Genomic DNA, 17,729 nt, shown 5'->3' with positions numbered 1-17,729 from the left:
CAAAGGTGACTTTACAACTGACTTTTAATCCTTTGACCAACAGTATTTCCTACACTGAAGATTGCATAAGCATAAAACACAAATGTCTGTAGGTGATAACGAATATTTATACAAAAATATTGTGTGTATATATTAGTATAGGGACAATTAGTCGGAATCTGAACTTTTGGGGGTATCGGAAAAATCTGTGCCTATTTTCTGATGCCAAAAACGATTCCTTTAATTATCTTTTTTTTATTTGATTTTGTTTAAAACAAAATCTTCCATTGCTGGTAGTAATAATATTTATTGATTTTTAAACTACCAGTACAACTAAAATTTATAGATGACCCCCTTATAAGTAGTTTTTTTTTACATTTGAGAAAATATATGAACACTTAACATGTGTTTTTATAGTGATCGGGGAAAAACTAACAACTTTATAGTAAAATATTTAGAGATTTATAAAGAATCGGAATCAGCAATTGTATTGGAATCAAGAAAAATACTGAAATCGCCCCATCACTAGTATATAAGATTACCCTGTTGGTTGTTTGGTTGTTTTTGTTTTACGGCATATCAACCTTTTTCAGGTTATTTAATGCCGAATCTAGTTATTTTGAGGAACGATTTTTAATGGAGTATATATTTTCTTTTACGTCAGATTCTATTTAACCCATAGTTGGGACCCTAACAGGTACTACCAATCTGGGTCAGAGTGGACCTGGGAGCAATGGTAATTAAAGGGTGGCTCCACACTCCCCAAAGCCCGCAAGGTGGGGCCTCACTATCGGATATAGTTTTAGGTCATATCCAGGACCTAAGATTACCCTGTCTGTCCGTGTGAGAAACGGTTTCTATCAAACTACTTTGTCAATTTTTAGTCTACAGACTTAAAACTTGATATATAGAGAATTTGGACCGGAGGAACAAATTTAGCCAGTAAAAATAGCTGCTAAGGAGTCAAAATTAAAAAAAAATTGGAATTTGGCAGGCGTAAGTCGCCTAAATGTGTTACTTCTATACATGCACAAATATACATTTAGACATTTAACAACTTATTTTTAAAATTTTTTTATATGCGTATAGACTTAGCTCAGATAGTAACGAATAATGTTGGAGAGTTATGTTTTTGTTTTGATTCTAGCTGACGGAACCCAATTTATATTTTTATTATTTTTTTTTTTATAATTTGAAATCACTACTAAATATTGGGTACAATATAATAATCAGAGTATTGATTCTGTAATACAAAGTTTGCATAAATTTAAATATCATACTCATTCATATTTTACAACTGTGCAATGCAACTAAACAGACTGGTAGTGTGTGTGTGTGTGTATATATATAGAGAGAGAGACATGCAGAATCTAGTTCATTTTTTTTTTTTTTTTACTTGACATTTAAAGCAACTCTTCAAGGCTATGTAAACCAGATAATTTTAAAGTTCTGCAGCTTCAGCGTTATTTTAACATTAGGATATCTACCGGCATTGCCCGGTGCCCGAGAATCTTTTCTTCTAAATCATACTAATGTTATAAAAATTACCCCAGTATCCAATCGGGTATTCTTCCCAAGGTATTCAAAAAACCCATAAAACCTCTCTCTCTCTCACACGCGCGCGCGCACACAAATAAATAAATAAATAAAAATACTCAATTGGAAACGGTAGGTATTTTATAAAATTACTCAAATTATTATTATTATTTGTTTTAAATAGGATTTTTACTAATTATTACGGCATCGTTTGGCCATTAAATTGCATTATCATAAAACCGACAGGGGCTACTCAAGCTCCTTTAGGGGTGCTTGCTTATTCATTCTACCTTCTAACCGGTAGGAAAGAGTTGTGTGTGTGTGTGACAGGGTTGGTGAAGTTGCTGGAGAGAATTGTCAAATGGCAGTCACAGATTCCATTGCTGACACGTGGAACCGGAAAGTTCATGCATCAAACAATTGAAAGGGTCATGAATAATTAATTTTGGTGCATTTTTACTATAACCCCGCCATAAAAAAATGAAAATGTCTCATTTTAAACGTGGACACTCTAATGTTTGGTAAATTACTACTTTAGTCGGGTGAATTATTTCGAACGAAAATAGAGTTTCGGCAATTCTCCCAGATACCGTTTTAGTAAAAAAAAAAAAAAATTAAAAAAAAAAAAATCAAAGCAAACCCCAAACTGCAACATATACAAAGAGAAATGCAGTCTTTTGGCCAGATTAGGGTTAAGAAAAAAAAAAAAAAAAAATGCCCCTCAAATAAATCAAGTTAAAAAAAAAAATTTGGTAATTATTTAAAAATACACTTATTTAAAAGGCACAGAACAAAGATATCATATTCTAAAAAAAGTATTTTGTTTTAATTAAGAAAATCAATTATGAGGAAGCGAGGATTAAATAAAAAAAAAATTTGGTAGAATGTTAAGATGCTGATAGTGAACTCGTAGCAGTGTCAGAAACCGATTTTAAGAATGCGTGAAAAAATTTGAATAATTCGACCTCCTATCTTTACAAGCTTCTAACTACTTGAAAAATGTAATTCAAACCCTATTTTTTTTTTAATTAAGGGAACAAAGGTCAAATTTAAAAAAAATAACAGGTTTAATAAATTATGCAATATTTGTTTTTTTTAAAATCGGTTTTCTTTAAAAAACATTTGAAGAAAATCAACGAAATCTTACTTACTTTGATTATAAAAATCGATATAAATTCCAAAAATATCACTTACCTATAAAAAATACTATTGAATGTGTAGTTCCATTCTTCATTGTTCAGAATTTATCCATATTTATATTTTAAATTCCATTTATTTTTTAAATAAAAGAATTTTTTAAACGACTATTTGAAAAAGGCGCCATTATGCAAGCATTTTTACATTCTTATCAAAAAACTGGAAGTATCGGTTTGTTCTTGTTTAGAACTACGGATGGACAGAAGGCAGTAAAAAACATGTTCGCGTTAGCCGTCTAGCTTGTGCGTGAAGAAATATGTGTTCTCATAGTTTAAAAATAGTCAAATTTTACTTATAAGTTTTTACCTTAAAAAAAAAAAAGTCGAGGATTTTTTTTTCTTTTCTCAAAGAAATATATAAATTTTTGATTTATTATATTTTAATTCTTCTTTATCGAGTGAAAATATTTATTTTTAAATATCTAAAAAAAGAAAACATTGAATGAAATAGAAAAAATTGTTGTGAGCGTCCAATACTTACTGGACGATAAAAGCAGAAAATAGGCTTCCAATTTAAAAAAAAAAAAAAAAAAATCAACGTGATTTAAAAAAAAAATGTTTTACACTTTGGACTTTACAGGTAAATTAAAAAAAACAAAACATTTTTTTGTTTTAATTTACAATATATTATTTATTGATCTTTTATCTTCAATTTGTGATATATAAAACTTTGGTGAGTAAATTAATTATTAAAATTTTAATAGACATTTCAAAATGGGGTGGTGGAATTAAAAAAAAGCGTTTGTCTAAAATATTATATTCAGTTTATTGGAAAGAGTATAAAATTTCACATTGACCCTGAAAATATCGTAAAAATTAAACCAATAGAAAAATTTTGATAAATTTTTAAAGTTTAAAAATTGAAAAAAAATAAACTTGTAAAATAATTCAATTGATTTCATTACGTAAAAAAAAAAAAAAAAAAAAATAATAATTCTATTATTTTTTTTAAACAACTTTAATAGTTTATTTTGGAAGTATATTCTATAAAGAAAATAAACAACCCACTGTAAACAGAAATTACGAATTTTTTATATTTTATTCGCAGTTTCGTGTTAGGGGTGTCAACATTTTTCCAAAAAATTTTGATACACCTAGTGAACTCGGTTTAACGAAATATGAAATGGAAGTCACTAAGCATGAAACGAAATACGAAACCACATGGACACACTTCTTATTTTATAATGAAACAATAAATAAACTTTTTTTACATTTCTATAAATATTTTTTTAATATTTAAAATATATTCATACGGAAATAATCAAAAAATTATTTGTTTTACATTTCTATAAATAAAGTTTTAATATATATTTTTCAATTCTTAGATAGAATGTCTTTCATAAATTTTCATCACATAATTTTCTGATAAATAATGCTTCAATGCTCCATAAAACAAAGTAGCTACCTTATATTGAATTACGAAACCGAAGTTTATTATTTTTTTTAATTGTTTTATGATAGCACAAAAAGTGTTAAAACTATGATAATTTTTTGAAATAAATTTATTTCCATATGGTTTCGTATTTCATTTCATGTTCAGTGACTTCCGTTCTGTTCCAATATTTTAACTAAACTGTGTCCACTTCCGGCGTCTTAACTTTGTGTACTGAATGTGTGAAATTATATATTTTTTATTTTTCATGTAAAGTTACAAAAACAAGACAATAATAAAACAAAAACATTTGGCACAATGCCACTCAAAAAATTGGAAAGTATGTTTGTATGTGTGTGTGGGGGGGAGTATGGACATCCTCAATACCTCCTACACGCAGGGCCGGTTATCTTACTTAGGATTCCCAAATCAATTTTTTTTTTTTTTTTTTTTTTTTTTTAAATAAAACAATGTAAATATAAAACTTAGGGGGAAGCCGGGAGCGGTCATATTATTTTAGATTGTGCCAAAAGTTCTCAAGGGCGACAATTCAATTTGACTAGAGAGATTTAGTTTGTATTCAGAATCCTAATTAATACTTTAATTGCTAAGAATCATAAAATTTGATTTTCTTAATTAAAAAAAATAAAAAATACTTTGTGATTTTTGGAATACGACATCTTTGTTCTGTGATGAGTATGTACATCATAAAGATTTTTTTTGTATTTTTTCTTTTAATTAAGTGTAATTCTAAATAAGCACCAACGTTTAAAACAATTTTTCAAATTGATTATTCAGTGAGTTGAAGAAAATTATCAAGGCCATGTTTAACACGACTGTAGTTAAAACAAACAAACAAACAAAAAAAAACTTTTATTCCACTAAAACAACACCTATTGTTTCTGAAAGGTAAGAAGCTACTGTGATTCTGGAACATGCTAAGTGGGTAGTTGTGCAGCAAGTCGTTTGCTCATATTGCATTTAAATTTCTGGTTCCTGGTACAGTTGTGAAAACTGGGGAGCAAAAAAAAAAAAAAAATCGACTTTCAAAAAAAAAAGTTCTTTCATCTAATGTTGATACTAATGGACTGCTTAGCGACGGCTTGATCATTTCCGGTATGTTCCGTGAATTGCAATTTTTTTTTTTTTTTTACATAGGCATCACCACATTATCAAGGCCCAGAGGCCACTCAAGGATAAGGGTTAAAGAGTGTACAGTAGAAATTGGACAATATAGTAATCATTAGTAATGAAAATTTGGTAAATTTGATAACTTATATGGAACGGCTCATCAAGAACTTATTTACTTTAGACTTGAACACAACCATATTGTAGTCAGCCGGAAAGCAGGAAAACGGAAGACAATTCCACAGGCGTGCAGTTCTAAGAAAGAAGCTTTGTTCATGGAATCTACGTTTAGGTTTAGGCACAGATAAAGAGTGGGGGGAATTGTTGATAGTGTTTACAACTAGACGAGTGTTTCTTGTGAAAGTTTGGCGAGGGGGGACCATAGATTGAAGTTCAGTCGAACACTTTCCATGAAAATAACGATACATCAGAGACAAACTCGCAACATCTCTTCTGTGAGATAGAGGTTGCAAGGAGGAGAAAAGGACATCTCCTACGAGGCTACGAAGTCTATTTTGAACTCTATCAAGGCAGGACAAGTCCTTTCTAGCTGCTCCTGCCCAAATGTGGCAACAGTATTCCATCCTTGGACGTACCTGGCTCTTATATAGATAAAGAATAGCATCAGCAGTGAGATATTTACCGGATCGATAGAAAGATCCCACCATTTTTCCAGCGGCCTTGGCAACAGATTTGATGTACGTGTTCCATTTAAGATCAGGAGTAATGGTCAAGCCCAGAAGCTTGTCAAAACTTGAGGCCTCCTGAAGATGAGAGCCATTCATTTCAATTGATGTCAAATGTGGATTAGAATGTTGATGATGTAAAGAGAGAAGCTTGGTTTTAGATGCATTAAAAGTAACCAGCCACTCCTTTCCCCATTGTACTACGTGCTCAAGATCAGAGGAGAGAGAATTGGAGAGAACTTGGTCGTTTACTGTCTTAGATGTGGTACCATAAATGGTAGTGTCGTCAGCATAAATGTCTACGAATGATGTAAGGATGTGATTTGGAAGATCATTAATGTAGATCAGGAAAAGAGTTGGGCCCAGGATGGACCCCTGAGGGACACCGGCATTAATACTGTGAGCTTCTGATTTTTGCCCCTCAACTACTACTCTTATAAACCTATCAGAAAGAAATGATTTAATAATTGAGAAGACTTTTCCAGCTATACCATAGCTAGCGATCTTATGAAGTAAACCTTTATGCCATACCCTATCAAAGGCTTTAGATATGTCAAGAGCAATTGCCCTAGAAAGATTGCCACCGTCGAGAGATTTGAATTGAAAACATCTAGGCCAATACGGTTTCCATCATATAGAATTGTTATTTATCTCTCTTCCATTGTGGGATGATGTGACACAAGGGTCAAAAAGGGAGATTTGAAAAGCCAGTGCTCCAGAGGAAGAGTACTCTGACCTGCCAAAATACACCCGGGCAGCCCCATTGGCATTCTCTGTTACGGGCATCTCAGGCGATTAGGAATAAACTAACTCCTTTTCAAAGAGAAGGTAAAACCTGCGTAGACTTTCTAGAACTGCACAAAACCAGCAACATACCAGGAAAAAATGTTGGTTTTGGTAGAGAAAGGAAAATCCCTAAGCTTCTAAATCACTCTAAACAGACAAACAGTTTCTTTTTCTTTTATGTCAAAAAGCGAAAAAAAAAAAAAAAAGAAAAAAACAAATCCAAAAAACATACTACTATCACCACCACTTTTTTCTCCTTTTCTCTTCTAGTACTTCTATGGAGGAGGGGGATCTATATAGGCCAGACATTTATTTTGGACAGAGAATGAAAATATTTACAGGCAATAAACGCCACTGGCATCTTTACCTGCTCCAAAGGATCCTAATTCAGTTCTCATTGCCATACAATTTACCGTTTTCTGTTGGTAAATAATACTGATACGTGTTTAACCGATCATCAGTGTTTGCTATCTCTTTGCTATGGCCATTACCCTTTTGCCTTGTGTCTACCTTTTTAGTTGTACGGTCGAATGGCACCATCATCCTTTTGACTTACTGCAACATTCTCCGACTGTACCAATATGCAGAAATAAATCCAGCCCCAAAATGAATTATAGTCATTCGTTTGTGTAGTGACACTATCACCTGTAGCATGAACAGCTTTTCATGAATCTAGTGACTTCACAGCAAATCTCCAGCTTGATCAGGAGCTAGGAGCCTCCCATCCAGACTTTACGCTCTTGTCAAATTGGCAAGCTGAGTAGCTGTGAGAAACAAGAGTACCAGCAGCAGTACCCAAACAGCCCTTTTCAGGGCTAATTACCATAAACTAATAATGCGATTCAAGCAGTCCTTTTAAGGGCTAACTTTCTACAAACTACTTGAATGTAATACACACTCCATTCTTTACTTCTGATTTTCTGGAGTGGTACCAGTAAAATGAGCGACTTTCAACTTATTTTGAAAATGGGTTTTAAACTTATTTTCAAAATGACTTTTACATTTCTAGTGACTCCACTGGGTCCAGCTTGCTCCTGCAGCTTCCAGTAACTCAAATTCATTCCTGCTGCTTGTTTCCAACCATCAACTTCAATGGTCACAGACATCCAACTACCTGTTCCAGTGCCCACTGATGTCCAGGTATCAGTTTCGGTGTCCTTTGATGTCTGACAACCAGTTTCCAACATAAGTTCCTATCTACACAACCCAGATCAACTTGAGGCACATCATCCTGCCTTGGGAAACGCAACCCTACAAGATGTCCGTTCTCGCTCCAAAGGATCCTAATTCAGTTCTCATTGCCATACAATTTACCGTTTTCTGTTGGTAAATAAAAAACGATACGTGTTTAACCGATCATCAGTGTTTGCTATCTCTTTGCTATGGCCATTACCCTTTTGCCTTGTGTCTACCTTTTTAGTCGTACGGTCAAATGGCACCATCATCCTTTCGACTTACTGCAACATTCTCCGACTGTACCAATATGCAGAAATTTAAATATAATGTGAACAAAGATCTGGCTGCATCTCCCACTTAGGATGTCTCCTAATACAAAGGTTATTCCAAAAGTAAGGCCACTTATTTTTTTTTAACTTAAAAACTAAAACGTTGAAGAACAACTAAGACTGAAGTAGTACCATTGAAACTAGCAACTTTCAACTCATTTTAAAAATAAGTTTAAAACCCATTTTCAAAATAAGTTGAAAGTCGCTCATTTTACTGGTACCACTCCAGAAAATCAACTTTATTTATTTTTTTCCTAAGAAAGTTTTTTTCAACTTTACTTTTTGGAAATTCTAAAGAAAAAAACATGACATCTTATTTGTGTATGTGGTGTATTTTGGTATGGTGTATTATTCGTGTATGTGGTGTATTTTTCCTTATGTGTTACAGAAGGAGTCGAAATAAAGAAATAAAATAAAATAAATATGAACCAGGTGGGTCCAAACTACCTGTTCCCTTAATATAGGGATTATGAATATATATATAAATTTGTCCAAATGATTACGAGACAATTGTATCACATAAGGAAATACACCATATGATGTTCTTATTTTATATTTTGTTGTCTTGATTTTTGCAAATCTATATGTCATCCACATACAATACTGTAGAACAGGTTTCTTCTGTGGAAAGCAACCATTTATTAAGTCGCCTAACATAAACTTCTGGTTTTAATCAACCATTTGTCCGAAACATTAGCATGTCCTGTGTCACAACCATGTAAATTTGTTTATATTAAAAATATATCTTGCTCTTCTTTTATTGAGCACTGTTAATAACCCTGTTAAATCCATTAGTTATCACTCTTTAATACCTTTAACCTGGTATAATTATATATATATATATATATATATATATATATATATATATATATATATATATTATATATATCCTCAAAACTTCTGGCCTTGATAGAGAGGAGACTAAAACTTGTTGCTATTGTTTCAAATGATCTGAAATAACAGCAAGGCGAGACTTTATTCCAAATATTTCTCATATGTTATATCTCTCTTCTTTTGGAAATAGGCTACGATTATGAATATCTCTAGTATCAAATAATCCTTACACACTGTGACATTTACTTCATGTATGAAAAACCGATGAAACTGAAACATGTATGCCCATAGGTAACCAATAATGTTTGTATAATAAACAAACTCTGTGTGTGTGTGTGTGAATATATCTATACTGGTAGCCGAATTGAATATTGAAATGCTCATATCTTTGGTTCTATGGGACGAAACTATATAAAAATTAGCAGGCTTTTTGAAGATTATAAGAATATTCTATGGTTAAAATTTTATGACAATTGGTATAAGTTAACCTATATTTTCAAACCAATAAATAAATTATGTCCAAATTTACCTACATTTGTATATATATATATATATATATATATATATATATATATATATATATATATAGTATTCTGCAGGCCCGCTTCAGTTTTACTGCTTCGATTGTCTCCCCTCAGTAATATATATATATATACATATAGGAGTGCACGTCACGAATGCCTGTTAACTTGCTTTTTCATCATCTTGGCCTTTTGGTCAAGATCAAAGTGTAGTAATCTTTTTTTTTTTTTTTTTTTTTTTTTTACTTAATTGTATTTACAAAATTTTAAAAGCAATAAAATATATAAACAAGATCAAAGTGTAGTATCTGTTCTTCAGATGCTGCTGCTGCACTTCCATTTCTTGTTCTCTTTCGGTGGAGGAGAAATCCTTCACGACTGAGACAATTTTTATTTTTGTACCTTTTTTCTCCACGTTAAAAAACGACCCTGGTGTCTAACTCTGTCCCGTGGGGAGGCATAGTAAATAGGTACATATAGGAGTGCATGTCACGAATGCCTGTTAACTTGCTTTTTCATAACAGTTTTTAACAGCTGATGCAATTTGTTGTTTTGTTTTTCTTTTTATTCATATCCATTAAATGTCAGTCACTACTATCTTAGAAGTTTGTATTTACCCCACCCCCACCCCCATACACGAAGGTAAAGTTTGACACAGTTTTTTAATGTGGGGAATATCCTAACACCCCTCTCCCACGGTATGCTCTGGATTGGCCGATAAAACGATACCATGAGTTATTTCTCCCCAACTGTCTAGGTTAAACATAAGCTAAGGTTATGATTGGAATCCAGCTCTCCGAAAAGAGTTACTGCCTACAAAAATAGTCTGACCCGTCCACGTCCACAATCCAAAAGAATATCATGAAAGGCTGGTCGCTGAAATAAGGAAGTACTGTCTCGGTAGACTGCTCCCACACTGAGACTGACAACACAACTAGTAACTACATTTTGAATTTGCTATCAGCTTAAAAAAAAAAAAAAAAAATTAGGCACAAGGCCAGCAAGTTGAGCAAACGGAGAATCGTTTATAATCCTTGGTCTAATCTTGGCTATAATCATTGCAGTTGCCATAATACCACATTTACTCTATTTTGACACCAGTCAAAGGCGAGATAACATTTACATTACTCTTTCCAAGGAAAGCGGATGCGGTACAAGGTCTGTTTAATGTGACCTCCTATACCCCCCCCCCCCCGTCGTAAAAGGAAGATGAATGGTTGCAAAAGTTTCTTCGGTTGGACCATTTGGTATTCTCCCTTGGGAATATTTTGAACGAGTAATAAACAGATCCTTCATTTCGAAGGAGGAGGTAATTACTGGGAGGATGGCCTTTAAAAATAAAATAAACAAATAATATAAAAAATAACACCCACATATACAATATTTTTTCAATAAAATATACAAATAAATAGGTACTGAAAAACAACATCTAGGTCTATATAAGTAAAATCGAAACATCCAAAGTGACTAAAAAAGTTGTATGTAGAATTCCCCTCTTTCTCACACCCAACGCAAACATTCCTACAATAAAATCGAGGTCCCACTTAGGAACGCTGCATGCTAAGAAAACATACATGAATTACCTGCGAAAACATTGTTGAAGAAATTAGCATCTTCCTTGAATAATTGTACGAATCACGGAGAAAACAGACTAGTGGAACGAGACAGTTTTGTGCTTAATATCGGGGTCTTTTCAGGGTTGCACATTAAGCTCGACCTTTAGTATTGGGTTTAAACGCAGACTATTAGCGGCTGTCTTTCACGCCGACTATAAAACAACAAAACTACGTAGTCTGGAGTCACGTAGCCAGAGCCAGAGAGACTAAAAGAGAGCGAAAAGCGCCGATGCTGAGAGTCAGTTGATCCTAGACTAAAAGTTATATATATATATATATATATATATATATATATATATATATATATATATATATATATATATATATATATATATATATATAAATTTTTAACCCCCCCCACTTCCGTCTGAAATCAAATACGGTAGATTTATATATGCCTAAGTATTTTTTTCTATTCTTTACCCCCCCCCCTAAAAAAACCCAGAAAAAAAAGCAAAAACAAACAAACAAACAAAAACGCTGAATCAGTGTCTAACGAATAATAAAATGCAGACTTTCAAGATTATGTACCCAGAAGCCACAAAGCTGAGTGGTTACAGGCGCGGGCTGTCGTACGGGTTCGAGTTCTGTTCTATTCAGGGTTATGGGCCAGAGGATCTCGAAGGAGTCAGACCCGTAAGAATGCTTTATTTATCTCCCTCACACGGCGGGAAGATGTGACACAAGGGTTAGAAAGTGGGAATGAAGAACCAGCGCTACAGGGTGAAACGATAAAATTGTCGCCCTAGAAAAGATGACAGGATTCCATTTCTGTTTGACGAAAACCGGCTTTCTTTTTTTTGTTACAGACTATCTACTAGTTGGCCAGTTGTGTACAAATCCCAAGAGGGATAGGAGCTTTCTATCATGTCTGAAAGTGACACAATGTTCAACGAGCGAGATCAGAATGCACTGCTGTACAACTCATGATCTCTACCGATCCAAGTTATGACAACAGGACCATTGCCAGCACCCCCAAAAGGCATTGCTGGGTTGCCACGAATAACAGGGATGTGCTCAGGGTGCTGAAAACAAAGTTTTCAGCCACGGTTATGGTCTTTGGTGTGGTTTCAAGTGTGGGCCACATCATGCCACCTCACATCTTCAAAGTCGGCTTGAAAGTCAACATCAATTCTAGCTCAGGTGAGGTATGATTAGAGACTGCACAATACTTGCTTTATTAAAAGCTCATCATGCAGGCACAGTTACAAGTGTTATCTATTGTTTTACAAGGATGCTAAGAACTTGATCCCATAATAGAATGTGTTTATTGTTAATTCTTTAATTGAAATCAGTTAAACTGTTGTTTACAGGCTTGTCAATCTAACTTTGGGTTAGTGTTAGGAGTTTTTAGTTAACAGGCCTAAAAAGTTAGAATGGTCCAGAAATGGAGGATTAGTTCACATTAAATTTATGTGCGAGACTGATCCTCTACTGTAAATTCTAAAATGTTTCTTTTTCCTTTTTTTTTTTTTTTCCATTTTTCAGGGTGTTCACACATAATTACTTAAAATCGTAGAAATTTGTTTTGAAGAAGGTAGCTGAGGGTTAGTAAAATTTTATTCACATAAAGAAAAAAAAATACTAAGAAAATTGATATCTTGAAGCGATTAGCTCCCAAAGAGGTTGATATATTTAATCTAAACTGGTTTCCTTCAATAATTACAAGAAACCTTCCTTACTACCAATAGCAATGGCCAGTGACTCCCTATCTGAGAGTACATCTTTCAAACTGCTTGGCCTAATGTTCACAGGAAACAGGAGTTGGAACAATTACATTGAAAACATTGCCAGGGCCGCTGCAAAGAAGGTAGGCTCTCTCTACCATGCTAGAAAACTACTGACATCTGAAAATATCCTGTACTTCTATAAGGCCACCATTCGCCCATGTATGGAGTATTGCTGTCACATTTGGGCTGGTGCATCTGCTGCTAGTCTCTCGCTCCTAGACAAGGTTCAAAAGAGTCGCCAATCTGATAGGCCCTGAACTGGCATCTAAGCTTCAGCCTCTGTCCCATCGATGAAATGTTGCATCCCTCTGCCTGTTCTACAAGTACTTTAATGGTGAATGCTCTGATGAACTGCAGACACTTGTGCCCCCACGACGTAGACACCCTCGACAAACCCGACAGGCAGCTAAATCCTGCCCCCACGACGTAGACACCCTCGACAAACCCGACAGGCAACTAAATCCTACCCCCATGCAGTAGAGATCCCTAGATGTAAAAGATCTTTTTACTCCAGTAGTTTCTTCCCCAGAACTGCTAGACTCTGGAATTCCATTCCAGGTCCCTGCTTCCCCAACTGTACTGACATGCAGAAGTTCAAGTGTAACATGAACCGACATCTTGCTGCCCAAATCCCAACATAGTGCCCCAGTAGTTGCTGCCCCTGATAGTAGCCCGCTACACCAAAGTGGCAATGTGCCTTGTTTGGGGTGAAAATGTAATTAAAAAAAAAAAAAAAAAAAAAATCGACTAGTTTTGTATTTTTTAAATTTTTTTTTTTTCAGTGACAACAGATCAAATTAAATTAGTTCACCGTGCAAATTATTTGTGTATGCTCTTTTCATATGCTTAATCATGTTGAGACACCGGTTCCTGCTGGATCACCAAAGTTAAGCAACGTTGAACCTGGTCAGTACTAAAGTGGATAACCATTTGAAACTTCCAGGTGCTGTATGTGCTCTCTGCTTATCTCTGTATTGTTTCCAGTCGTACTGGACTTCTTGCCACTGGACTCAAACAGGAGAGGTGTCGTTGGCGATTGTGCAACCCTTGCCTCACAATTACATGCGCAGCTACCCCTAAAAGAGGGATCCTTTGTCTTTCGAGACTGAACGGAGGCATCGAATATGCCTAACTGGTAACAAACGATTCTCATGGGTTGCGCTTTTGAAAATGCCTTACCAACTGTGTAGATTTTTTTTTCCTAAATCTCTTCATGAAAAGATTTAGCTATACAAACTTTCAGTGATATAATTAATCATTATCAGATGTTTGGCACATCATGGCTTAGTCATCAATCATTTCTTACAAAACAAAGTATACCCTTATATATTTTGAAAAAAAAAAATTTTTTTTTGAATCCTTTAAGATGAGGCTTTTTTTATTTTATTTCTTTTTTTATTATTATTACATTTTCACCTCAAACAAGGCACATTGCCACTTTGTTGTAGGGGGCTACTATCAGGGAAATAAGCATCAGGGGTACTGTGTAGGGAGTTGGGCAACAAGATATTCATTCACATTACACTTGAACTTCTGCATGTCAGTACACTTGGGGAAGCAGGGATCCGGAAAGGAATTCCAAAGTCTAGCTGTTCTCGGGACGAAACTACTGGTGTAGAAGGCTCTCTTACATCTAGGGATCTCTACTGTGAAAGGGTAGGATTTAGCTGCTTGTCGGGCTTGTCAGGGGTATTTACATTGAGGGGGCACAAGTGCTTGCAGTTCGTCAGAGCATTCATCGTTAAAGTACTTGAACAGGCAGAGGGATGCAACATTTCGTCGATGGAACAAAGGCTGAAGTTTAGATGACAGTTCAGGACCTATCAGATTGGCGACTCTCTTTTGAACCTTGTCTAGGAGAGAGAGACTAGTAGAAGATACACCAGCCCAAATATGACAACAATACTTCATACATGAGCAAATGGTGGCCTTATAGAGGTATAGGATACTTTTGGGCGTTAGTAGTTTTCTAGCACGGTAGAGAGAACTCATCTTCTTCGCAGCGGTCCTGGCAATACTCTCAATGTAATGGTTCCAACTAATGTTTCCTGTGAACGTTAGGCCGAGGAGTTTAAAAGAGGTACTTTCAGATAAAGAGTCATTGGCCATTGCTATTGGTAGTAGGAAGGTTTCTTGTAATTATTGAAGGAAACAAGTTTAGTCTCGGCAGCATTGAATGTAACCATCCATTTTTGTCTCCATTCCACTACGGATCGGAGGTCATCCTCTAGTGTTTCTGCCATTTCTTTAGGTTATGTGTTCATTTGTTTTCCTGTTGTGTCTGTTATAGAGTGTGGTGTCGTTAGCGTATATACTCATCTCATAGACAATTTTGTCAGGGAGGTCATTTATGAATATTAGGAATAACAGAGGTCCAAGGATAGACCCCTGAGACACTCCCGCATTTATATCATATTGTTTAGATGTACGACCGTCAAAGACAACCTGGATGTTTCTCTTATCTAAGAAGGATTTAATTATGTTATGTATTCTTCCAGTGATACCGTATGATCTGATTTTCTTGAGAAGACCCTCATGCCATACCCTTTCAAAAGCCTTAGATATATCTAGAGCTACTGCTCTACCCTCCCCCATTTTGTCCCGTGAATGGTATATATGTTCTGAGATTACAGTTAGGATGTCTGCTGTGGAACGGGCTTGCCTAAATCCATATTGTTGGTCAGTCAGAAGTTTAGCATCTGTAAGGTGATGGATTAAACAACAACAACAACCATTAAAATGAGGATAACAGCCTGAAAAAGAATTAATATACCAAACATACCCTCTTTTAACCTAACCATTAACCTTAAGCCTGGGTTGTAACCCCCTGCAACCTCTGGACAAACCGAGATATAGTTGTCACTTGAACATAGGATTAGTGGCAAGGTTAAGCGATACATGGCACAATCACACCGACACACTGGTTCTCATCAAATCACCAAAGTTAAGTAACGCTGAGCATGGCAAGTACCCAAATGGATAACCATTTGAGAATACAAAAGATGCTGTATGTAGGTGAAAAGTCAGGTCAAGTGTTCAGGTCTTTATGCTAAGATCGTTGAAAAGCTCTGCCACTAATGGAATAGGAGTCTTGCAAAAACAAAAAACCAAACAAACAAATCAGCATTCTAGTCATGCACTAGGATTCTTGTTTAGATGTGTGTTAATTTAGAGTTAAGATCCAGGTTACCACCTTGAGATTGATGAAACCCTTATTTCTTGCTGCAACGTTTGGGTTATGTTATGTTAGGTTAGGTTAGGTTATGGTCTAAGTCTCCATTTTTAAATCAATAAATCTCATTTCTGTCCGTACAAAATGTAGAATAAATGCCACTGTGGAATGCATCGTATACTGTTGGACAGCTAACTTTGTGAATTTATGTCACTACAGAATTAGAAGCAAAAGGATCTTTTTATGCAAATAACACATCACTCATTAATTCCCATATTTAACTAATAAAACAAGTTTTAAGCAAAATTTAACTTCATTCATCAACATAGTCTAATTTTAAAGTGTCTTTTATCTATACAAAAACATCATTCACCCATGCATGGAGTACCATTGCCACATCTGGGATGTACATTTAATACTAGTTTCTTCCTCTTATAAAGAGTCCAGAAAGAGTCTCCAGTCCTGCACTATCAACCAAGCTCCAACCACTGTTCCATCACTAAAATGTTGCAAACCTGTGCCTGTTTTACAAGCATTTTAATAGAATGTGCTCTGATGAACTCATATCATTGGTGCCCCCTAAACCTAAACACTAACCCAACAAGAAGCAAAACCCTACCCATTCACTGTAGAGACCCCAAAATATTAAAAGGCCTTCCACTCTGTTTTTTTCCCCTTCAAACTTCTAAACTTTTGAATTCTCTTCCTGATTCCCTGATTATACTAACAACTTGAAATTTAAATGTAATGTAAACAAACATCTCGCTTCTCAACTCGATACATAGTGCTCCTGTAGACAAGGTCATAAATAGTAACTGCTTACATCCAAGTGGCAATATGCCTTGCTTGGAGTGAATAAGTTAAAAAAAAAAAAAAAAAAGTGATAAATTGATTCTAACACTTCTGCAGCAATTGTCTTTTTTTCTTGTCTTTCTTCTTTCAGTGTGTTGTATGGTAGAACAGCTAAATGACCTGCATAAGATGCATCACTTCAAAAAAAAAAAAAAAAAAAAAAAAAAAAAAAATGGACGTTATACTTAGCGAAAAAGGTGAATCCACACATCACGATGGAAGATGTCCGGGAGGTGGTGGAGCAGTGTAGGGAATGTCAATCCATTGACCCTTCATGGGCTAAACATGAAAAAGGGGAATTACATGTAGCAGTAAATGGAATGCCATGCCACATCTTGGACATATGAAGAGTTTCTTTGCCAGCAGAGGAGGAGGTTGAAGAAGTCCTGCAAGAAGAAACTGTGCGACGGTTGCACTGCAAACAAAGACGTCCGGCATGGCTGGTGGACTATGAGACCGATTATTGATCTTAAAGATCAAGGGGGTGTGTAATTAAAAAGCAGTCAAAAAATCAGTACACATCTGTTTCTTGTGCGGTCCCATGCAGACAAAAGAAAAGAAAAAAACGGCTTCCTTTTCGGTTTTGTACTAATCTAACTGATCGCTTTATGCAAATGAGAGTTTTGTTTTTTGTTTTTTTTTTTTTTTTACAAGGTGGTCACCACTTATCAAGACTCGGAAGCCACTCAGGGATAAGGGTTATTGTAGGTACAGTAGGTTAATGTGGAGATTTAATAATGTCTACTTAAGGGGGCGGTTCATCAGGAATTTGTTTATGTTGGACTTGAAGACATCCAGGTTGTAGTCAGGTGGGAA

The 17,729-nt window shown here is 35.0% G+C and overlaps 1 protein-coding gene across 3 annotated transcripts in view; it reads right to left on the bottom strand.

The window, feature by feature from the left end:
• The window catches only part of LOC145293959 (cytosolic 10-formyltetrahydrofolate dehydrogenase-like), a 143,151-nt gene that overhangs the window by 100,670 nt on the left and 24,752 nt on the right, over positions 1–17,729 (bottom strand). The window contains exon 1 of one of the 3 annotated variants that reach the window (XM_080140834.1): positions 11,127–11,415. The exons of the other annotated variants lie outside the window; for them this stretch is intronic. Within the exon in view, the coding sequence (XP_079996960.1) occupies positions 11,127–11,156 (30 nt within the window). The 5' untranslated portion in view covers positions 11,157–11,415. Of the gene's footprint in view, positions 1–11,126; positions 11,416–17,729 lie in introns of those variants that run through there. 3 annotated transcript variants of the gene reach the window in all.

Source organism: Euprymna scolopes, chromosome 2 (assembly GCF_053919585.1).
Source record: "Euprymna scolopes isolate OS-2025 chromosome 2, ASM5391958v1, whole genome shotgun sequence".
NCBI classification, from domain to species: domain Eukaryota; kingdom Metazoa; phylum Mollusca; class Cephalopoda; order Sepiida; family Sepiolidae; genus Euprymna; species Euprymna scolopes.
The sequence above is the reverse complement of the archived record's forward strand: the minus strand, read 5'-3'. Positions and strand labels throughout refer to the sequence as shown.